This window comes from Numida meleagris, chromosome 2 (assembly GCF_002078875.1).
Source record: "Numida meleagris isolate 19003 breed g44 Domestic line chromosome 2, NumMel1.0, whole genome shotgun sequence".
Taxonomy (NCBI): domain Eukaryota; kingdom Metazoa; phylum Chordata; class Aves; order Galliformes; family Numididae; genus Numida; species Numida meleagris.
In genome coordinates this window covers 17,817,013-17,842,450 of record NC_034410.1, presented here as the reverse complement: position 1 = coordinate 17,842,450, position 25,438 = coordinate 17,817,013, and the positions used below count along the sequence as shown (strand labels likewise).

Genomic DNA, 25,438 nt, shown 5'->3' with positions numbered 1-25,438 from the left:
CTTTCGCTTTGCTTAAATGGTTTCTTATATACATATGGAAACAAAAAACAAAAAACAAACAAACAAAAAAAAAATCCAAAAACGTTATCACAAAAAAAAACAAGCAGAAGGTTTGCAATTTAAATACCAAGAACGTTTTTTGCCTTCCACATCAGGAGTTCTCCTGCTAAATTTGAATTTAAAATATCTCCATTGCCTGGAAACAAAAAAGTGATGGTGATGAAACAACGAAAGGATATTATAAAAAATAACTTCTGTAAGTTCCTAGAGCAAACGCTAGACCTGTTCATACAAAAGTGAATTTTTATGTTAGCTAGAAAATAGCCATTATTTTTTACATTTTAAAGTGCCAAGGATGGTCTGTGTTTGCCTCCTAGTGGAAAAAATTATAAATGTCACACAACAAAACTGCTTCAGTAGTGAAAAAAAAAATGAAAATTGCCTCCACTTACAGATACTGACTTCACACCTTTATTCTATTCCTCAGTTAACTGAACTAATTTTTAAAAATCTATAAAATCAAATGAAGTAAATTGCACAGCTTTTTGCTACACTAAACTGAAGACACCAGATTTGGATTCTGAAGTCTATTTAGTCACCCTGCTTCAGAAAATGCAACACAACTAGGTTCCTTTTTTTAGCCTGTAGTTCATTACCATCTCAAGGTCTCTACACCATGGAAAAATTTAAAAGGTACAAAGCAATAAATTGTTGTTACATCAAAGTTCTAACTGATGTGTCTCCATAGTTTATGTCAAAGAAAATTACATGTATATCATGTGAGGGAAAGTCCCTCCTTGTGAACTCTCTTCCTCACCAAAAACATGCATATTATAGTATGAGTCCTGTCAAAATCATAATGTATGTAGCTCCAAAAGTAATGCCTTCTATTTATTTTCATGGAAATTGTAACAGATACTAAGAGCACAATAGGGGTCGGTGTTGGAGCCTGTCCTCTTCAGTATCTTTATTGATGACCCGGATGAGGGCATTGAGAGCACCCTCAGTAAGTTTGCAGATGACACCATGCTGGCAGGAAGTGTCGATCTGCCTGGGGGTAGCAAGGCCCTACAGAGAGATCTGGACAGGCTGGATCTCTGGGCTGAAGCCAGTGGGATGAGGTTCAACAAGACCAAGTGCTGGGTCCTGCACTTTGGCCGCAACAACCCCAGGCAACACTACAGGCTTGGGGCAGAGTGGCTGGATGGTTGTGTGGAGGAAATAGACCTGGGGGTATTGGTCAATGCTCGGCTGAACATGAGCTACCAGTGTGCCCAGGTGGCCAAGAAGGCCAATGGCATCCTGGCTTGGATCAGAAATAGTGTTGCCAGTAGGAGTAGGGAAGTAACTGTCCCTCTGTACTCAGCCCTGGTGAGGCCACACCTCGAGTACTGTGTCCAGTTTTGGGCCGCTCACTGCAAGAAAGACATTGAGGCCCTGGAACGTGTTCAGAGGAGGGCAACGAAGCTGGTGAGGGGTCTGGAGCACAGGCCTTATGAGGAGCAGCTGAGGGAGCTGGGGTTGTTCAGTCTGGAGAAGAGGAGGCTCAGAGGTGACCTTATTGCTCCCTATAACTACCTGAAGGGAGGTTGTAGTAAGCTGGGGGTCGGCCTCTTCTCTCTTGTAAACAGTGACAGGACGAGAGGGAATGGACTCAAGTTGCACCAGGGGATATTCAGGCTGGACATTAGGAAATACTACTTTTCTGAAAGAGTAGTCAGGCTCTGGAATGGGCTGCCCAGGGAGGTGGTGGAGTCATCGTCCCTGGAGGTGTTCAAGGAATGTTTAGACATTGTGCTGAGGGACATGGTTCAGTGGGGTTATTGGTGGTAGGTGGATGGTTGGACTGGATGATCTTGTAGATCATTTCCAACCTTAGGGATTCTATGATTCTATGATAGCACTTTTGATTAAGAAAATTCTCAACTACCAAACACTATTTTTCAACATAGCTACCACCATTAGCTATGCATTTTCACCAGCAATGGCCTGCATGCCACACTTGTAAAAAATCTGCATGGCCATCCGGAATGTGACTTGTCTTTCACATAGCTGTCGCCACTGCTGAAACACACCACCCACAACCTCACTGTGCTCACATCCATAAGCATTCTGCAAGCATGAAGGCATGCCAATGAGTGCAACCTTTTTGGCATGGAGGAATTCAGTTTCACTCTGGTGCTACATGCGCACCTCCCTCTCAGATGCTATTCTGTCAGACTGCCCCTCTGCTGTCATCTGTCACACAGCAATAACATGTAAAGGAATACTGATGGGAAGGTTCTCCCTCTACTGCCATACCACCAACATCCACCTCTGACAACGTGGGCCAGCATAATAAAAAAGGAAATATTACTTTCGGAACAGCCCTTTTATTTGTGCTCAAATATGTCTGTCTCGCTTTTCCATGAATTGTTGGAATTTACTGCCATGTAAGCTGACTTGAATAGTAGCTTTGCATTTGTGTTCTAATACAAGTACTTCAAAAAGTTACACAGACTTTCTTCTACATTCTAGGTCAATCAGCAAATCAGCTCAATTAACCATATTAATTTATCGGTTCAATTAACTGTACAGGTTACAACATACCACACCATGGCAGATGTGGCTATGTTAAGCAAAAGATGAAGAGAAGAATAAAGTTCAAGGAAAAAAGGAAGAAGCAAATCTGGGTAATTTGTAGGAAGGTCTATGTTTCATACCACTGGTCAGAAGTAAAATCTGACCATGCAATGAGTCTTTGGATAGCAGTGAATGACACAGTCTCTTTCACACAGTGGAAGAGACTTCAACAAAGATTTGGTACGTGCTATTGAGAGACAGGAAGAACACAAAGAAGGTATTCGAGAAGCGTGGAGAAAGGCAGGAGAGAAAGCCATGGTAAAATCAAAGAGATGACAGAGGGAGGTCAAATCTGAGACGGATTTTGAAAATGGGATTTCTGTGGAAGACAAATAGCTAGTGGAGACCCTAAGAACTGAAAAAGCATTCTTCTTCCTGCTCATAGCAAGAAAAAATATCCACCAGCATCTGGACAACGCAAAAATCAGAGACACGGTATTTAAGGAGTCATTAGAAAAGGGCATACACAATATAAATCATCAGTCATATAAATAAATACATTTTGCAAGATGTAAGCAGCCTTACTTCTTGCAAAGGAAAGTCCAGGATTCCACCTCATTACAGATGACAACTTGATGATATTCACTCTGAGGATATTCATTCAACCAGTAAAAAAATGCCTATCTTACATGATACTGAAGGAAACTCGCATCAGGCCAAAATGCAAAGAAGTATACAGGAAGTGAACACTATGAACTTATCTATAATCCGTATTAAAAAAAAGATAATAGCTTCACACATCAGAATGACACATACAAAAAGCAATTCACTAAAGTGAAACATGAATACAAGTATAGACAGGAAGGCTGAATTATTTTGATTATTTTAGATCTAAGCTTCTTTAAGCAGGCACTGACTCAGAAGATGACCCAGTATGCTACTACTGTTCATTAACGCTGACCCTTTCCCTGTGAAGCTCTCACCTCCTGCCAACAGCAAGTAATCCTCCTTCCCAACACCACCCACTCACCCATCTCCACAGAAATGCTGTTGTTTCTGGAGTGAAAAAGACAAATGCAGCTTATCAGCCTCCAAGCACTACACATGCAGCAAAGGTGCTCTTGGAGTGGGAGACAAGAGGAGGCTCAGGGGAGACCTCATCGCTCTCTATAACTACCTGAAGGGAGGTTGTAGTGAGCTGGGGGTCAGCCTCTTCTCTCTTGTATCTAGTGACAGGATGAGGGGGAATGGCTTCAAGTTGCACCAGGGGAGATTTAGGCTGGATATTAGGAAATACTACTTTTCTGAAAGAGTGGTCAGACGCTGGAACGGGCTGCCCAGGGAGGTGGTGGAGTCACCGTCCCTGGAGGTGTTCAAGAAACGTTTAGATATAGCGTTGGGAGACATAGTTTAGTGGGGTTGGTGGTGGTAAGTGGATGGTTGGACTAGGTGATCTTGTAGGTCTTTTCCAACCTAGCTCATTCTATGATTCTATGATTCTACGACAAGCTTCAGCATTGCACAGAGGCCATGAGTTTGCTGCCTCTTCCTCCCTATTTCATGAGACCCCATTTGGAGCGCTGCATCCAGGCCTGGGGCCCCCAGCACAGGAAAGACATGGAGCTGTTGGAGCAGGTCCAAAGGAGGGCCACTAAGATGGTCAGAGGTCTGGAGCACCCCTCCTATAAGGGAGGTGGGGTTGTTCAGCATGGAGAAGAGAAAGCTTCGGGATGCCTCACTGTTGCCTTCCAGTACCTAAGCAGGGCATACAGGAAAGTTGGAGAGGGAGTCTTTATCAGGGAGTGTAGTGATAGGACAAGTGGGAATGGATTTACACTGAAAGACAGCAGTAAGATTTACGTTAGATGTTAGGAGGAAATTCTTTACTTGGAAAGTGGTGAGGCACTGGCACAGGCTGCCCAGAGAAGCTGTGGGCACCTGATCCCTGAAGGTGTTCAAGGCCAGGTTGGATGGGGCCCTGGGCAGCCTGAACTATAGGTGGTAAACCTGCCTATGGCAGGGTGTTGGAACTAGAGGTCTTTAAGCTCCCTTCCCACTCATGCCATTCTATGATTCTATGATTCTGTTTCAACCCCACCATCACTATCTTACGTCATAGCACCAGCCCCACAGAGGAGCACTGTCTTGTTATGTAGCAGGATGGAATTTTTTTACTTGATCCAGTGTAGGAGGCTTCAGACACTTAGGAGGGAAAAAAAAAGGCTTAAACAGAGAAGCTGTAAGGGAAGCTAACACTTAATAGGCTGTTTATGGCAAAGCTCCAAATATTAAACTAGCATAATTGCCACTTCTGTAATGAGACCTGCAGATGAAGGCAATGTTAAGATCTTAGACAAGACAGGATTTGCACAGAAAGAAATATCTTAGATCAACACAGGAAAAAAATGTGGAAGATTTTAGACATATAAGAAGAAATACTCAAGTAACAGAAGCCTGTGTGATTCTTACCCAGTATTCTAGTTGTTTTAATAAAAGAGCTTCTCTCCCTAAAAGTTCTTTCTTCACTTAAATCCACCAACTACTATGGTTACAACAGCACAAATTATTTTATATGAGATCATGAAGCTAGTGGCAAAAAATTATGTATTTTACAAATACTGGATTCCTTGCTATATAGGTATATTTTTCAGATCATTATTATAAAGGCAACTTACATCGCTATGCATTTTGCTGATATTTAAAGCATGGTTTAAATACAGCAGGTTTGGCAGATCAGAAGCTGGATCATGCAGACTTTCCTTGTAATCTTTCTTGTAATTCACCTGCAGAAAGAATTCAGGTTAGGTAAAATAAAGATTAACAACATAATTTACAGCTAACATAGCAGTGAGTCTGTCCAGAAACATAAAGCTTCAAGTGCTTGCCTGAACAATCTATATCAGACACTAGGTGGTGCTCGTTTACTATTATTTTGGGAATTAAGCAAAAAAATCAATAAAGGATTCATTCCACTTGGGAACTACTCAAAGCTTTACTCAAAAAAGACATAACAAAAATCACAAAATCATACTTTGTCTTATATTTCAGTCTACGTAAGAATTTTTTTGTTCATTCTGAACAATTTTGCAGAAAAGTTAAAAATGTGCATTTTCCCCAGTGCTTTGTGTTTATTAATTTTAAATGTTGCTGAATATTCTTCTCTCTCTCCTGATTCAAATATTACACTAACTGCCCAAATTTAAAAAGATGTACATAAAACAGATAAAGGGCAATGCTCCGGGATATTTTATTTAATACATATTGTTTTCAGCAAAGATAAGAAATATAATCATCTACAGTGAAAGTTAATCACTTAATGAAGTAGCAGAAGATAACTTCCTATCAGTCCATAGTAGGATTTTCCATACTTCTGATATCTGGACACCCATCTATACAGGAAGAACACCATCCAGCTTAGCTGTCTTAGATGATAAAACTCTTAAGCCAGTACCTTTAGTCTCCTTCTCACATATATCATGCTCTTCACTGAGCTAGACAACCTTCAAATCAACAATCCCGAATTTACATATCTTTTATAATAATAAGTACTCTAACAATTTTTTTAGTTTTTTTACTAAACATTTAGATTTTTGAATCAATTATTCTGTTGAACCCTTCCCAAAGCCAGCCTCCCTGAGCGGTGCCCCACTTTGGAAACAACATGCCACAGAAGCAAAGGTTGTCTTTAGGCTACAGGAGATCACACCATCAAAGAAGAGCTCACATTCTTAGCATTAGACACACTGTTAAATATATCATCCCAATAACATTATCGCTTGATAAAGATGTTTTCCCCAATCTGACTCCAGTAGCAGCACCCACACAGAATCTTAGAAATGGTTTATTCTAAAATACAGATCAGAAGATCAGCAGACACAATGAAATCTAAAAGACAGACATCCAAATCTGAGCTGCTCATGCTAACCTCCTCCTACACTCACTGGAGAGAAGGTGGCACTTCCCTCCTCCTAAAGAATGGTCAGATGATTTGCCTTCTACACCGGTATTCATCTTTCCTCAATACAAAGGGACTGAGTACATTAGATCAGAGTAAGAAGCCATATACTTTGAAACACGAAGTTAAATGAGCAAAGTGAGACGAATCTCTTCATGAAAAAATCTACAGGCCCTTGGAGAAGGGTTTCATAAGACGCAGAGGAATAAACAGATAACATGCTGTATCTGCTATACAGACACATTTTATAGCAGAAACTTAAGCTCACAGTAATAACTTGTAAAATGGAAACTTCTGCTTGAGAACAAATGTTAGTTTTTTTGGGAAATAAACACGTAAAATATAAAGCAAATTCACTTACATCACTTGCCAAGGTGGATGCAATCTGTGCTTGCTTGAAGGAAGCACAGTCAAGAGGATTGTACTGGTGGCTCTTCATTTCTTTTTTGAACTGCTCTTTGTATTTCACCTTCCACCAACAAAAGAAAAAATAAAAATATTTGATATTAACATGTAGTACTTAAAAGAGACAGAGAATTCAGGCTACAAAGGAGCTTATTAAACACAACTGCCTTATCCATAAGCCCTTAAACACTGAAGATATTTAAAGAAGCTCAGTGTAGCCACACCTCTAACTGCCCTGTGCTGGCTTCAGATAAGTTTTGTGTATCTGAATTTTACTAAAATTTAAAAAATAAAATAAATTTTAGAAGATTGTCATATGTGATCATTGGTGCTGAAGGATTTATAAAGGGAAAGACAAACAAAACTGTATGACCTGGATAATCAAATAAACCAGAACTGTTTGACTAGCAATAGTAATCTAATCACTGAGAATCATCCAATTTATAACTAACATCAAAAATGTGTTCTTAACATAAAAAATTAAAAGAAGAAGAAATTGCTACACTTGTGAAAAAAATCACTTGTTGCAAATTTTTCAACCATTTGAAGCTACTGAAAACAAAATGTAGGAAGTCAGAATCGAACTTCCCGCTCCACTATCTTCCCACCACCAGGCATATGTGCCACCAGCAGTATGCCAAGTTGTCACCAGAGCCCCAACTTCAACTTTTAATTCTATCAGAAACTTCCCATGAGACATCCAGGAATCTCTCTGCAATACAGCCCCTTCTCAGGGAGAGCGCTCACCTCATTACAGTGTTAGCATAATCAAATGACTGCTTGCTATCACTTTTATTTATTAAAAGGAAAATGGGGAAGGATAAGACATGTAAGGGGAGATAAGCAATACATAACTGTTGAGATAAAGGCAGCAGAAGTAAACAAAACACAAAAATTACACAGAATGTTTAGAAGAATTGAATTCAGAATAAGAAAAAAATGAAACTGAGCAAACAGTAAATCTCAGTCCTTTGCCTCCCTCACTGTGCATGATCATCAAACATCTGGAGACTGTGCACACATGCCTTGCTGCTTTCTAACAGCTGGGTATAATGGAGGATAAAAAGTTGGCTCTGAATTATGCTGCTTTCATGAATGTTAGTCTGACACCTGATATTTGAGCCTATGCAACATCCATTATAATTTGCCACGCTCTGCATTAAATAAATATGCAGTTTTTTCCTTATTCCTTTTTTCTCCATTCCCACAAGAACATCTGATAAAGAGGCTAAACCTATGTTAAACAATCTCCTTCAAAAATTATTTTTTTTCTCAGCTTTAGTTGTGGGTAGAATTTTCTGTTTCCTTTTCAGCTCTTCTTTCACTCCAAAAAGTCTCAGCATGGTTTAGCTTACATATTTTCATTACGTTTAGCCAAAGTGCCCAATATTTCATTAATCAGGATAACAAGAAACCAAAACAAAACGTGACAAACAGATATTAGCCTATCTGTTCAAGAACACACTGTGATTCCAATATTTATATTAATTTTTGCAAAGAAAGGTAATTCTAAAACATTTTAACTCTTGAAGAGAAACTTCATCTGAACACAGGATGAACTTCATTCACAATCATTCACACTACCTCTAGAAAGGAATACCTATTGCTTTCAGGTAGAGAGCTTTTTCTCTTTTCAGTGGTGTATCCAGAACTCATCTTCTAATTAAATTCAGGCAGTACTAGAATACCTGACTCAGAAAGCCTCTGAAATCAGGGATCAAGTCAGAATGATGAGCACAACTCTCCTTTACCCCACACACATCATAAGGACATTGTATACAAGAATTTAACCACCCAACTACTTAAGGCTGTTTTTGCCCAGTCAACAAATGGCCTCAGACTGTGCATGTGGCCTGAATGCACAACGTGATTCTTGGTACACTTGTTAAGTGTGAAAACAATGGGGCCAAAGGGACCTCTCCTCATACCTGGCTTGCAGTCTTCCAGCTGCAACTATTTCATGTCATTTTTTTAATGTATATATATGTATTTTAACAATATGTATCAATCTAGAGATATCAGCAATGAATCCTTGTTAGTGTCACTTCAGATCACATCATTGCTCCATAAAGGAGGGATAGCCAACACACCTCAGACCATGCATCTCTGTGCCAATGCACAGAAGGCTCCCAAATGTAAGGAGACTGCCAACCAATCCAACCGCAGTGCTTTTCTGTGTCAGCGCTGTTCCAGCATCTCCCAGTCCTGCTGCGTTGTCTGGCTGCACTGCTTATTACCTTTGCCCCCCTCTCCAACACCACCGCACATGTAGCTCTGGGACAAAATGGAGGCAGCACAATAATATCAGCTGACCCTGACAGTATCTCAAGAGCACTTCCAGCAGTAATTTAACTCTGACTTGTCACAGGGGATTCATCTCATTGAAAGCTACACACACACATTCCATTCTTTTTTTTTTTTCTTTTAAATCAGCATTTTCTTATTTCCCTCTTCCTTTTGAAAGAAATCATGGGGTGGGAGAGACGTGGGAGAAGGGAGAGGGAGGAGAGAGAATCAATGAATGAGTGCGAGGGAAGTAGCTTGCATGCTGTTTTAGCTTCATTTTGAACAGGAGAAAGTTATGAAGGCAGTTTAGAGGGAAAAAACATGCCTGAGAGAAAGGGTTCCAATTAAAAACAAGGAAGAAAAACACTTTGTCAGTGATTTCTAAAACATCTGTAGGGGGGTTCTGACCAACTTTGTAACCTGATGGAATAGCAAATAAAAATGTGGGAGTAGAAATGATAGTTGTTAGTGCAAGCTTATCTACAAATTTCATCATTAAGCAAAAGCTTACTTTAATGAGGGTTTAAAACGATGGTTGCTTATTGACCACCTTAATTAAAGTCTTAAGATTGTCTTCTGTTTTTTTTAGCAGGGGTTAATTTAAAAGTACTGTGTGGAAGCTGCTTTCTAATTGTTGTTAAAGAACAGATTTTGCAGGCTTTTAGCACAACAACATGCCTGAAGAGCCAAACTGGAATTAAATAAAGCCTGGATAAACAAACTTCTCATTGGCCTTGCACAAAGCCTATAAAAGTCAGAACTGCAGCTGGACAGAACAGTGTCTTTTGAAGCTTTGCAGCAACATTCCTAAATCAAAATCTGTAGTTCAAAGCTGTTCACACAGGGAGTGTTCAGTTTCAGAAGTGGGTGACATCACCCACTGTTCAGATTTACAAAGAAACTACAAAAAATTGAATCATTCAACCACTGGGATCCCAGGATGAAGCAGACACTTGCAGCTAAAGCACTTCCTCATGGCCATATGAAAACATATTAAAAAAAAAAAAAAACTTGTCAAAGCACACAGATATTGAAGAAAATGTGATAAAAACAAAGAGCTGAATTAAAATACTGGTGGCTAAAAGCACTAGCAGAGCTTAACGCAAAGAAAGACTGAGAAAATCCTAGTCCATTGACAATCTCAGAGAAGGTACATCTTGGGGAAAAAAAAATCTACCTCTAACAGTTTTATCTTTGAAATAATGCACCAGATCCAATATAAATATGAATACTCCGAATTATTTATCATAAAACCAATTATCAAGCAACACAAGGGGAATACTTCATATCAGCAGCTCTTTGAAAAATCTCAAGTGCATGACATGACATAAAGAAGGCATAAGGAAGAGCTTGTTTAAAAAAAAAATGCAAAGAATAGCCCAAATTGTACAACATACATTCAGCAAACTGACATGCTTCATGTTTTCACAAAGGCTAACACAGCTTCTGTTTCAAATTTGGTTTCAAATCAACAGAAAGAAGTTTCGGTATGCTGTGGGTAAATATTCTAGTCCTAGGAGCTAGTGCTTTTGCTGCTGCTGTTGTCAAGACTTTGGTTGTTTGGTTCTTTGTTTGTTTTTAAAGAGAGACAGAAAGGGAAAGTACACTGATTTGGTACAGCCTTGAGTACCAGTCAAACATTAACACGATTTTCTTCACTTTGCCTTCCTGCTTGCATTGATTCCTTTCTCCTTTTGTTACACCCACACTGCCTGACCTCTTCTTGCTCCTGTTCTCTATACTCCCTAAATTACCTACCCATATGCATCACATTAAAACATGTTATCATCTTTTCTTCCCATTACATCCATCAGAATTGCCAACTTTGCTAATTTACTGTGAGGGTCAAATAACTAATACGTCTCTGTATGTCGTAGCTTATAGATTCATGCTATTAAGGGAGATTATCAACTTTTAACAGAAAAAAGTTTCTAACGCTCCAATTTGCTGAGAAAGAAATTAAAACCCTAAAACCCAGAAAGTCTGGAGACAATGAAAAGATCATTAACTGCACTATTTTAAAATTTTATAATTGTTACAAGCCTGCTTCACAACCCCTACATAAAGAGGACTGAGGAGGCTGACACACATTTAGTGCACTTCCTCTCCTACAGCACAGGTGCATTCTTCATCCTGACCCATCACCGTGCTTCTTGGACACAGGGGTCATCATAATTTTTCTGTGGTTGCACAGGAAGCTCTTGATTTATGGCCAGTGTGTCTAAGTGTTATAATGATTCAAATAATATATAAAAACATTAGACAACTCATGGTCACTGCCTTTCTTTCAGAGGAGGTGGGGGAATTGCTGAATGCACCTCCCCACCCCTGAAAGCAGCTTAGTACTTACAGCTTCCATGCTGCTCTACACAGATGGATGGCAGCAGAGTGTAAGGCTGAAGCCCAACCATTTTTAAAAGTGCCCAGCCACCGTTTTTAATAGTATGTGGCCTATCTCACATACTGTAAGCAGCCTCATCGGATAGTTGATTAGAAAGTCCCTTCCAACTGAACTATTGTACTCTATTCTATTCATCAGTGTAAGACTGAGGGGAGGAGAAGGGATGGAAGGATGCCAAAAACTGGGATCCAGGCCCTGTGCCTGCAGAGGTTTGACCACTAAGGACTAAAAAGAATCATCTTTACAAACAAACTGGAAGCTCCATGGTATCATCTGCTCTCTTCTCTTCCTGACACACCTTCTGCACTATTTGGACTGCCTGAAGAAGTTAAAATTGCACAGCAAATGCGTCCTTCTGCAGAAGGATCTCAACTAGAAGTGGTGCCATCCATGTCCCTGTCAGTGAAGAGATCATATGATAAAGCTACTACTTTGGCAGATACAGCATTCGTTGTCCAGATCAAAATGCGCATCTAACAAAAATGAGATAAAACATGCACTGATTAACTCTGTGATGCAAATGGCACAGCACTAGCCTTCAGGAGCCCATGATCCAGCTGGTATTTTTTGCGTGTTTATATTGCTGGTTAAAAACTCAGTGCTACCAAGCATGGTGAGATAGAAGGGCTATTGGAAAGTGATCTGCTTTGGTTCCCTTTGTGACAACAGGCAGCTGCAACACCACTACATTCTGAAACAAGTAACAAGAAACATTACATTTAGAGATGAGCTCTTTTTAAAGCCACTAAGATAAGCACCTGCCTTCCCTAGAAGTGACACCAAAGTCTGAACAGTATAGCACAGCATGGCTCTTCCTAGAAAGCACAAGTTGACTTCCAGTCTGTATGACACTAAACACAAAAGACCACTTAAAAGTTAATGATCGTCCAGTGTGAAACAGGATGTCACGCAATAGGTATCTAAGAGCAATGTCTGTTGGCATCAAAAGAAGCTCAGTCCCTTGTATAAAGACATTACACTGCACTATAGCTTAATCTCTATGGCATATTATTCTCATTTTAATCTAGTTCCAGGGAAGACTTCCACCATCTTGCCAAATCACAAGGAGCTGTTACACAACAATGATCTGCAGAATGTTCTAGTCTACTCCAGTTGTTTGCTTTTCTTCCTGCTTGTGGGAAGACTGACACGGCCTTCTCCAATCAAAGGGGGTTATCCTCCTCAAACAGGAGGGTAGAATTTGTTCCTTGGTTTAAAAAAGCACTGGGTGTAGCCTGACAGGATTATTAGCAAGGATTATGCAAGTTAAAAATTAAAAAAAAAAGCAGGTCGGTTTGTTCTCATGATGTGCAGTTGATCTGTTGTCGTAGAAGAGTCACAAGAGGAAAAAGGAATATTTATGTTCCAGCTTTTTTTTAGTTATGGATAAAAGTGATTTCTCCATTTTTCTTCTTCTTTTTTCTTTTCGTTTTTTCTTTTTCTTTTTTTCTGAGGTTAATATATAACAGAAAGTAGTACATAAAAGCTTCAGTTTCAGGGGGAGGAAAGGCAGGCAGTTTACATGTCAGGCCAAATTCAGATCCCATTACTCACATTAGCAAGCAGTTACACAAAAGACCACAGTTACTTCAGTGGGATTCATCACAGAGTGAAGTTCAATTCAAATTGAATGAGCAGCAAAATTTGCCTCTAAATTACATACAGTTAATATTTTAGAAATCCTAGATAATACATATAAATATGCACTACTTCCACCAAAGAAGAGCTGTAACAGTCAAAGTTCATTGCATTTTGCATAAAAATGTATATTCTGTTTCCTAGAAGTCTTAAATTTACCAGTCATTGCAATACCATATGAAGGGGGTTTGAGAACATAACCTTCATGCAATTAGAGATAATCATCTAAAAATCTAAATATTTTCTTGAATTACTAGGAACGAGATATCTGAATGAAGTCATTGTAAAATGACAGAAAATCTTACTTGGCTTAGAAGTTTAGAAACTCCTTTAGCATGTTCAAAATCTGGTCTTCCAAGTACAGCGGGCTCCTTATTCATCTCTCCCCTTCCCTTCTTGTACTCAGCCTTAAACAAATCAAGAAAATGAATATGAATCACTATTACATTGTTTGGTTTTGTTTTTTCAAGAGAAATGAAAGCTTTAAACCCAGTAGAAAATGAAGTCTCATTTAGTGATCTGCATTGATACTGCTCTCAGTGATATCCTAGTCAGTTCAGAAAAACAGCTCTTCTCATGCTTCACCTCATTAAAAACTTAACATTTATTTATTGTAAAACACAATGCACAGCATTCATAAAATTCAACTTTAACCAAATGCATGAGTTAAGCCTGAGAAATCCTCTTCTCCCACTGTTCCCAATCAAGGCAGAATGAGTTACAGTGTTTCAGCATTTCTAAAGACATGGTCTGCAGTTTACACAGATTATTTGTAGCAGCTGAAAATAGCCTTGAAACAAAACTAGACTGAGGGGCAGCTTTTTTGAAATACAGGTCAAATTCCACTCTCAGTTTTACCACTGCAATCTCGCTGGATGTCAGTAAGGTTACACTGGTGTAACAGGGAGGAATTAGTCCCACAGGGTTGGTGTTATGTGATCTTTCCAACTGAATGACTGCCCATGCAAAATGCTGTTTTGGTTTTTTTTCAAAATGCATTAGAAAACCGTAGAGATAAATTTACAATAGGTGTTCTGCAATATTACAAATTTAACTGCCATTGTCTAAAATAGGTTTCTTACATTACTCAGGCACTGTGAATCAGCAAGGAGTCATCTTAACAACAAAGAGAAAGAAAAGATTCAAAGCCACTCTAAGTCAAACAGGGATTTTACAGCAATTTGTAACTCTGGGCACTGAGCATAAGACTTACTAGGAGGTTTTAGTTTTCAGAAAATGCTGTGTGTCCAAAGGTGAAGGAATCTCACCTCTCTTAAAGCAGTATTTCCATAAGAGACAGCTCTCCAAAAAAGATGCCCAATTAGCCTCACATTAAACCATATAGCAACTGTTTAAAGTCTTGATTCAGGATTTATATTTTTATATATATATGATGTTTTATATATATATACACACATATATTTCTATAGTCTACGTATATTTATGTATTCTATAATAATATATTAAACAGCATCACACATTACTGCTTCTGCTCCTTGACCTATACATCAGCAGATGTCACAGTGAGAAGAACATGAACTGGAACGCAGAGCTCAGGGATGAGAGCCGCATGCAGGAGGGTGCTGCTTGGCAGCACGGGCTCTCCCAAGGACAGTGGGAGCTCCATGTCCCTGCTGCTGCCGGACAGGGTGGGAGGAGGAAAAAGGGTACTGTGAGGCACACTTCTCTCCTACCAGCGTGAAAATAGATCTGCACACATACCAGCATATATCCTATTTTTAGAATGAGTGAAATTGAAACAAAACCAACTTCACTAAATGTAACACTGTCTTTAGTCACCAGTTGTAAATGTCAGGCTGTCAACATCAAAGCAAGCAATCCGTAACTTCGTAACATTCCAGGCAAGTTATTTCCCCCCTTCCAAGGCTCCCTATCAGATTTGGGGTGGCATGTTTTCTGCTCTTGCTTGGAAATATGAGAATTTCAGAAGCATTCTGAATGATTTGACTGAAATTGGAATAATAATGTATAAAAAAATACAAACAGAATATCAGAAAAACATACATCACTTATTATCTTTGTTATCTCTGTTGCCATCTTTATGTCTGGCCTGTTCAGCACTTCAGTGTATCTATGAGTATCTTGCACATCCCTCTTATATGACACCTGTCAAAAAAAAAAAAGAAGAAGAAGAAGAAGAAGAAACAGTTTTGCTTAAAACAAACAAAAAAAGTTTCACGTTTATAAATCATCTTTGACTGACCTATCAGCTCAGCAATCAAATTCAATGAAACTCCACCTAATTTATGCCAACACAGTCCTGCTTGACAGGGATTATTTAGTAAGACCCACACACAGGTTAACAGGCTGAGGAAAAAAATTCAGAAGCATAAAATATAATATTAAAAAGAAAAATGGTTTCACTTGGAAGCATAGGAGAAAATGAAAGCGCTGCAAAGACCCAAATATTAGGTTTTATCATTACATTTCAGAGGAATTATAAGAGGACAGCATTTTTTTTCTGCACTGTAGCCTCTTTTAATACAAACTAATGCCTCCAGGATATGCAGCCTAGCAGACTACAGCTACACTGATGAGAGCCTGTAACCATACCGTGGTGAACAGCCCTCTCAGTAACAGCCAGCCATGAGTCCAGGCTGTAATTAAATGACATAACCCCACCCCAGCACGCTCTTATTCCCTGCAACTCCACTTATCCTCTACTTTACACAATCATGGGAACAAGAAGGCTGAGTGCTCCAGCATGTGGAGCAGAAGACTGGATCTTTCTGTTTGTGCAGAAGCCGCTACAATAATGAACGGGCTCAGAAGACTGGCCAGAATACTAAACCACAGGTAGGAGAGTCCAAGCACTCTCTGTTTAGCAAAGCAATCACAGAAGCAGCCTAGACCTCAGAAGTGCTCCAAAGCTCACAGACCACAAGCTATCCTTTTCCTTACTCCAGTCCATAGACTTTTTCCTCTCCCTTGTTTTATAGCACGTGTCAATCCAAGCCAATTTCCAAGAGCTGTCTTACTGAATTATTCTGAATTATTTTCTTAATCATCCCTGGTATTCAAAAGTGTCTCTCAAGTTGAAGCACCATGAAAAAGTCAGAGATCATAAAGTCCACGTGAGACAGAAAGTATCAAAATAACTCCTGTTCTACTGGACAGCTGTATATTTTCTTTTCTTACTGTTTAACAGTGGTAACTGACCTCTCAAAATTGTATTTCACTATCAAAAAGTCACACAATTGTATCATAGAATTGTAGGGGTTGGAAGGGACCTCCAGAGATCATCGAGTCCAACCCCCCTGCCAAAGCAGGCTCCCTAGACCAGGCTGCACAGGTAGGTGTCCAGGTGGGTCTTGAATGTCTCCAGAGAAGGAGATTCCACAACCTCCCTGGGCAGCCTGTTCCAGTGCTCCATCACCCTTATCATGAAAAAAAGTCCTGAAAGGTTCCCTCAGTTGAAGCTTCATGTACTATAACCTGTGTATCTGCCTCCTGTTTCCAGCACACAGTTTTAGTATGACCACAATGCAACAAATCTATCTGCAAGTCTAGCAATTGTAAAATGCAGCACCCAGTGACAAATTTATAGAAATGTTATGTAAAAATTAAAAAAAAAAAAAGCAACCAAAAAAACCCGTTACTTTTTGGCATCTATTTTATAGGCAACAGGAAAGTAATATTGCAACCATATGGCCTCAGCTAAGTAGACACACTAAATAGACTTCAATCTGTTGGCTGTTTGCCCACAAATAGATTTTATGAGTTTTTAACTTACAATGAGTGACACACAAGTGCAATCAGTGATAACATAAATAAATAAATAAGTTGCATGAATGTAGCCCACCTATCAATAAAATAAAAACCGTTTCTTCTAGCCTGTTAAAGCCACTGGAAGTTTTGTTTTGGTTAGGCTCCAGGTTCTTTATTTATTTTTAAGAAACTAGATGTACAGACAAGCATTTGCAATTCAGGGCTTTACATGAATTTAGTTAATTATATGCTGTTCATCCTAATGACCACATGAGGTGAGGTGAAAACCACAAAAGCAGCAGAAACAGGTTTGTGAATAGCACCCTATCATCCATGTAAATTGCAAATTAAAGGCCAGCATATGTGCCCAAAATAGAAATTAGGAATTGAGTGAATTTAACAACAGAGAATTGAGAATAGCAGTGATAAAGTTGAGGAAATGTGGTCACTTACTGCTTCCAAATGACATGATCATACAGCACATGAAATAATAGAGTGTGGTTAATTTCAGGGGGAAAAGGGGAGGAAAAAATAAGGCAGTGACAGTTCTTTGCATTTTCGATTATATTAGATGCAAGGCCAATTGCTACAGCTTTCCATGTGTGAATTATTATTCTTCCTGCACCTAAACCAGTGTACCTATTACTTATGTCTCAGGGAAAGTCATCTAACATTTTACAAATGTCTGCAATATGTATTTGTTCCATTCTGCAGCTTGTCATACTCCAGTGAGAATAAAAATGTTATGCAGCAGAACAGTAGTTTGTCAGAGGTAGGCCAAAGAAAGAAAAAATATGTTTCCCATTTCCTGAATAACCTCAGTCCCTGGATGCTGACCCTTTCCCATTGGGACAGTGTGCTGGCCTCTATTACACAGCTGCTATTCTGTTCCATCTAGTGATTTTTTTCATACTGCTACATTAGAACAGTAAAAGGAAAGCTATTCTGTGAGAGCAAAGGAACAGATGTAGAAAGGGCAAAGCCGCCAGTGCAGTGTGTGCACACATCGGCACCAAGAAGGTGGAAGGTAGAGACGAGAAAAAGTAGCTTGGTCAAGTAAAAAATAAATAAGGGAATGCAGCAGGAAAGGAAAGAGCAGAAATGCACATGGAAGGTCTTTTCTCCAAGCTTTGTTCAGCCCCTGAGGGGCTCAGACCCTGACTAGCACCTCCAGGCATTGCACAGTGCCCTCACTCAATCTTCTCCTCAAAGCAGCGCTCAAGCTTTACCAAAAAACATCACTAGAGGCTCAAGAAATGCTCCTTCTTGTGAAGACCACAGGTCTGCAAATCATCTACTCAAACTGGACATCAAAAAGTAACTGAGACACTGACAACTAAAGAGCAGCAGTGAGCGATCTAAATGGAGAATTGCAGCAGATCAGTGGGAAAAAAAGTAAGGACAAAAAGGAAAAAATTACAAATACCAACTAAATGTGAAGTGTTTTTTACCCCTGATTTGAAATTACAAAAGTGGTTACATTGCTGAATATTTTTAAAGTATCCATAAAACTAATGAACAGAAGCCACTTCCCACCTTTAATCCCCAAACACACTTTGAACTGCCAGCAGTTTTTGTGAAGCATTAAAAAATATTCCAGGTTTCCTTACAATTAGTAGACCAATTTAAACAGGATTCAATCTCCAGCTTTTATGAAAAGATGTCCTGAAGACATTTCACCATTCGTGATGGCACCAGTTCACTGGGATGCACTACAATGCTACACAGTAAACAGATTTCAAACAAGACTACAGAACATCAATCAACAAACAAAAATTTCTGCTACATGGTGACTCAAGCACATCCAGGTTTAAGGGACTCAGACCTTTCTTGCAATACTTTGTCTTCTCTGTTCCAATTCCAAAGCTACTCCAATCCGTATTTAACAAATTATTAAAATGTGCACAAGTAGATTTGTACACATTTTGCCTTCTTGAGATTCACATGCATGGATGTCAGCAAGGAGCTGGGTACAACTATCTCCAAAATAATTTGTCTCTCACTGTCCGTCCTTGATTAGCATTTTCACAGAAATGTGAGTCCACTTACTAATGGTCTGCCAGTCGTGTCTTTGCCCCCTTTTCTCTCATCTGCACTTTGGGGTCCATCGACACTAAGAAAATGACTAACTGGTGACAATCATCATTGGCAACAGCTTTTCCGATCCCCACTCAAACCATGTTGAAAACTGTTTTCCAGCTCACATAGAAGAGACAAACACATTTCTGGTCCATTACAGATTGATGCAGTCATCCTTTCTAGTAATGGGCTTGAAAATTGATTGGTCCCAATTATATCAGGAGTAAACACATCATTTTCAGCACCAGTTGGAAGTGGTCCAGAGGGATCTGTTGTTGACAACCACTGTCAGCAGAAAGTTAGTCAAGGAAAGGCTATTTTTCTAATGCAGATGCTGAACAGAGAACCAGAAGGAGCTTGAATTTAGTATGATCTACATCAAAACAAACACCAACATTTTGGTACGTTACTGATGTTATTTGAACACATTTGAGATCTGCTGATTTGGTCTTATCAGAAAGTATGTACACATGTGGATTGTGACTGCACAATATCTTGAACATGGGAAAAGTGTACTCCTAAGATACTACAGACTACTTAAATATTCAAATTTAGATGGTTAATGGAACATTAAAAACTACTGCTACCAACATCATTTGGACTACAAAGACCATATAGATACATATATAAATATCAAACCTTTGCTCAGCTGTCAAAGAACACTTTAAAAGCAGCACTGTTTGGTATCAAATCTAGGAGGACAGATATAAACACTCAGATCTGCAAACTGCCTTTTAATGCTCATAGATGAGTCGACTGCAGTTTGGCCGTTTGTTAAAAGAGAACATCACCACTTACTTCTCTCATACAATGTAATGCTATGAGGAAAATATGTGTAATTTTAGCACACAGAACATATAAACAGCTACAAACTTAACATTGTTTTGAAATTCATAATACTCAGTGATGGACCAGGTCACAAAATAGTTAAAAAAATGAGATCTATATCTTCATCAAATGCTGCATGCAAAACCTGGCAAGTGCTTTCCTTTCTTCAGAAACCTGTCGTGTCATTTCACTGTTTAATTTCTTCCTTTCTTCCATCCATTTGATTTTCACATAAGGTAAATCAGTTTTGTGACCAGAGCACCACTTTCTACAGACCACCATCTAATTTTGGTTTCAAGTTTGGAAACTTCCAGATGAGACAAATGACATCAGCCAAGCACAGACTTAAGACAGGCCCAAATTCACATTTCTCCAAATGCTTTTGCACGCCAAAGTCACATCATTAATACTCACTTCACAAAACAGAAACATAATTTATAGAGAAAAGTAATCTAGTGTGGATAAACATGTTTTTGTTAAAGCATTGTGTAGTATCTAAATTATTTTTCAATTCCCTATCATTAAAAAACTCACTTTTGTTAAAAGCAATTTTCTTCAGTGGAAGAACGAAGAAGAGAAAAATGTTTTTCTTATACATGATCACATTGTTCAGGAGATTTTACAGTATTTCCCTATTATTCAGCTTCAGCCCACACTTATACAACGTTTTAATGATATTCAAAGTGGTGTGAAGGCCTGCAGCATGACAGTTGCCAAATGTCAGCACAAATGTATTGTAAGTTGAACACAGTCTTAATTTTTAAAGGAAATTGCACATTTCACAGAGTTGAGTATAAATGTCAGCCTTATTTTAAGACCAAGTAAATAGTCTTAAACACATCCTAATCCTATTAGATGCAAACCCTGCATGTAAAGGTTGAATTGAGTTGGCAGACCGTTGTAGGTAAACACGTATTCTGCTCCCATAGGTACACTGTACTGAGCGGTGGATAAAAAGCTTTGTACTTCTATTCTCCCAGTAGTTTCCTTCTTTTTACACTGTGCTTTCAAAGCCATGATTCTACAAATAGCCTACATTCTGAAAGAAAAATGTTCCACATCTGGGATGCTTGCTATTCCTTACTCTGACTTAAGGATGAAAACTCACTTGGCTCTTAATTAAAACTTCTACTCACAAAGCAAGAAATCCACAACCTACATTCAGCATGATGCTCAAATAATGACCCAATGGAGTTGTATAACTCTGATGAACAATAACTGAACTTACATAACTTGCTCCTTTTTGTGTGGTACAGATATAGCCCCATTGCACTGTAGCTCCCCGTGAGCAACCAGAAAAAAAACTCTTCTTAAACAGATGAAACTAACTGGTTAGATTTGGAGGTTCTGTTTGATTTTTTTTATTTTTTTTAAAGTTTGTTCAGGCACTGAATACCTTCTTTCATATTTTTTCATTATTTTTAACATGCTTTTAAAAGTTCTCATTTATCAAAACATTCTTCCCTCCTGTGTTTGCCTCCATTTCCTTTTTTGCTTGCTTTAAGGATGAAAGAAGATGAAATGACTGAATTTCATTTACTTTCACATCTGTACCCTGCTTTCCTTAACTCTGTTAGCAGGTGATGCACAGCTGTAGAAGGGGAATGGGTTATGTGCTAGCACACTAATCCTCAGACCATGATAAATTTGATTCCAAAATTCGTCTCATATTCCTCTTAGTCCCACCACCTACTCTGAGAATGATTTCCATCTCTCCTCCTAATGCTATTTCCTTCCCTAGTAGTCTGCAATCATTCCTAGTTAGGTAAAAACAAACTTGTGCTTATGGAGAGAGTTCACATTCTCAACTTGTATCCTCTGTCAGTCTGACATCCTGATGCTTCCAACAGCAGAGACGGTCAGAACTTGACAGGAAGAGGGAATTCTGTAATCTAGGCAGGTTGCAAATCTCTTCTGGGAGTTCCAGCTCTAGTATTTCCCAGCAGAAGAAAAAGTTATTCTGCAAACATAATGCTTCCCTGAAGTTTTCCAGCAGCCTTTTAATCAGCGGCCAGCTGTCAAGACTCTGTACACATGGACATACATCTAAAACTGACATTTAGCTTTCAACCTGCCTAACCTATGAGTTTGTTACACTGTCACTAAGGAAGACAGGGTAAACTTAAGATAATTCAAAATGAACACCTTCATTTTCTACGCTGTTAGCAGCAAACAAATATCCCATTTATCTGAGAATCAAGAGAGTTGTAAAATCATATACTTACCTGACTTGACTTTGTTATCTAAGCAGAATGGAAATGGATCACAACTTTGAAAGTAAATAGGTATAAGCTGTTTTTAAGGGCTTTGTGCTCCCTTTGAAATGGTTTCACTGTTCTAGCTCATTTTCTCTTAAACTTTACTTTTCTCTTCAATAAACTTTTACAAAAACTAAACTAACATACATTTCTCTTCAAAGTTGTCTTTGTATAAATAGAGCACAGTATAAGGGACCATGAAATCAAACCTGACCTGAAGCTAAAAAAAAAAAAATGCATATACTATTATTAGGCTTTTATATTGTGAAAACCTAAAGCACTTCAAGAAATAACCAAGCAGCAGTAAAAAAATAATTAAAAAAAAAAAAACACTAAATAGCTAAATAATTTATTTTAAATTATTTAACTAAGTCTATGATAACAAACACTCTCATCAGTGGCATAAGCTACTATGAAGTATCAAACTCAACTCTATGGCTCAGATTTTGCAACATCCATCAGAAATTATTCTTTGGAACTCACTGGGGTATGTATTCATGAGATGGGACCAAACTAATTCATGTTCATAAAAGTGTGCAATAGCAGGGCAGAAATACCCCTCTTTTCTCCTCTTAACAGAACTATCCAAATGTTGATAGTGTAAGACACTGAAGCCACATCACTGTTTATGTAAACAGAGAGTTTTATAGAGCTGTGAAGTACAAGGAAGACCAATTAATTTTAAAAACCTCTCTCTTTAATTTTACTTCAAATCCATAGCACTCAACAACAATAAAAACGACTAAAGAATGGTAAAAAACACTTTCCAATGCTCTTTATCATAAGTCACATCACTCGTGGCACACCTTATGCACACATCATGTCCCAAAATACTTCATAAAGTAAAAAAAAATTACTTTCTAAATTTACTTACATAAAGTAAAAAAAAAAAAAAACAATGAAATATAGAAACATTTCACAGTCATTTCATATCAGTTAGTAGGTACCCAAAACAAGTGAACTAATTTCACTTGGTGAGTTGGACTGGTGAGGCGGGGGAGTACTTACATCACTCTGGTATTTATTGACTTCCATGGCATGCTTAATATCCGGAGGCTCCTTCATATGTGCATAATCTGAAGTTCCTTTCTCAGCATCATGTTTTTGTTTATACAGAACCTGAAAAGAGCAACATCATACTGTAGTGAGCACGTGTAATATTATGAGCTGAGATAAATCTAGCATTGTAGTATGTCCGTATTCAGGAAGAAATGTAATAAATTATTAAGCTCCTTAATGGAACCAGAACCCTTAAATGATAGCAGCTTCTGCCCACAGATGAGACACAGTCAGCAAAGAGATTTCTCTGAGTCTATTATTGCAATAGAGATATGAGTATACAGGATGACAAAAAAATAAATATGCACATACAAAAACAGAAAATTAACCTTAAAAAGGTGAGAAGACTGCCCAGAGAAAAATAAAATGGAAAGTTTTTTTTTTTTTTATCCCCAAAACATACTTGAATCTATCAGCTACATAAATATTTACTCTGCGTTCTTTTTTTTCCATATTTAGAAAAAAAGAAAAGATGTTGTGCGTGTCTTGTAAATAAAAAGATTTACATGAAATACTCATAGCCTAAGCATCAATTTCATGCGCTGTTAGGAAATTACTAGCACAGTACACACTTGGACTAGCCCCAGGTTAACAAAGAAAAATAATATTTACATTCTATTGTCATCATGGTAAAGGAAAATGAAATTGGATTGTGAGTTTAAAAACAAATTTATTTTTACAATTGAAACTGAGCTCAATGTTGGGTGTCCATCCAGCTTTCACTGTAGTGTACTACACCTGCATATGAACACACTCATATACTAAAACTGCCTGAAAAGCTGATCTTGCACTTACCCTTGTCATAAGCTCTTAGGCTTACATTAAGAAAATTCACCAGGTTTTGATGCCTGACGAAGCAGCAAGCAGCAAGTAAATTCATTTTCTAATAGGTCTCAGGAGCAAGCACTACAATAATCCCCAAGAAAACAGAAAATACTAAATAAGATAGAAAGCTGATCAGGAGGAGAAGGATTTGAAACTAAAACCCTCAATAGCAATAAAAGAATACTGTGAAAGTCTTGAGACAGGAATTCCTAATTGTGGTGATTCACACTCTTTTAAGACAGTTCAACTAGAACTGTGAGAAAATATCATATCTGTTTATGTTTAAATCTGCAAGACTGCATCTAAGCCACAGATCAGGGTGCCCAAGGCAGTATATTAGTATTTGCTCCTGTATCAGATTACAAAATGATACACAGGCTGAGAGATTAACAGAAAATGGGTTGGAGTTTTTTTGAGTTTTTGGTTTGTTTGGGTATTTTTGCACTGCTACTATATGAACAGAAGTATCAAATTAGGAAACATAAAATGTGCCATCTCTTTATACAGAGTAAATCCAACATGATCATGTCTCTGGGGAACCACACACAACTTAAACTGATACCAAAAAAAAGTCTACGAGCTCCCTATAACAAGATAGAAATACTGCAAATATCATCAGCTGCAAAAGTGTAATTACCATACAAGCATATGCCACAAAAATGTTTTTTCTACTTCCCTTATTTCACATTGTCACTTTTAAAATAGTTCCCGTTCTATGAAGCTGACCCAAATGTTGGGGTTTTTTTCCAAAATCCCATAATTCATAGCTCTTGTATTACACTGCTACTTTGCCACTTCAACATCTACAATTAAATGTTGGCATATGAGCTATGTAGTCAAGACATTAAAAATCAAAAGCAATCAACTCCCAGAATGAGAAAATTAACAGAAACTACCATCAAGTGTCCGCTGACTTGGATAATAAGACTATTTCTTTAGCTTAAAGTAGGAATACCTGAGCTGCTATTTCATTGTCACATTCTTTCAAATCTTTTCACATTAATCTTATTAATTGACCTATGCAACCTTGAAAGAATCACAGGTTCAGAGGAGTTATATAGCTGCTGGTTTAGTCTTGGACAGGTATGCAGAATATTCCCAGATCTGCAAATCAGTTCAACACAAACATGAAAAAATGTTTATAAGGATTATTTTATCAATATTCTTACAACTATTGTTTTATATGCTACTATTTATTTCACATCTCATGCTGAATTTCCAAACTTAAGTTAAATGAATTTTTACTTATCCAGTAGTCAAAGGCTGCTGTGAATTTATGATGTTGGCCTACAATGACAGAGGCGGATGTTGGTGGTATGGCAGTAGAGGTTAAACCTTCCCACCAGTATCCCATTACATTTTGTTACCATGTGAGAGATGGCAGCAGAGGGGCAGGCTGACAGAATGGCATCT

The 25,438-nt window shown here is 38.3% G+C and overlaps 1 protein-coding gene across 6 annotated transcripts in view; it reads right to left on the bottom strand.

Annotated features, from left to right (window-relative positions):
- The window catches only part of NEBL (nebulette), a 254,624-nt gene that overhangs the window by 52,301 nt on the left and 176,885 nt on the right, over positions 1-25,438 (bottom strand). For 5 of the 6 annotated variants that reach the window (XM_021386377.1, XM_021386380.1, XM_021386376.1 and 2 more), the window contains 5 exons: positions 23,150-23,260; positions 15,273-15,374; positions 13,553-13,654; positions 6,879-6,986; positions 5,238-5,345 (listed from right to left, as the gene is read on the bottom strand). The exons of the other annotated variant lie outside the window; for it this stretch is intronic. In XM_021386377.1, coding sequence (XP_021242052.1) covers positions 5,238-5,345; positions 6,879-6,986; positions 13,553-13,654; positions 15,273-15,374; positions 23,150-23,260 — 531 coding nt within the window. The remainder of the gene's footprint in view (positions 1-5,237; positions 5,346-6,878; positions 6,987-13,552; positions 13,655-15,272; positions 15,375-23,149; positions 23,261-25,438) is intronic. 6 annotated transcript variants of the gene reach the window in all.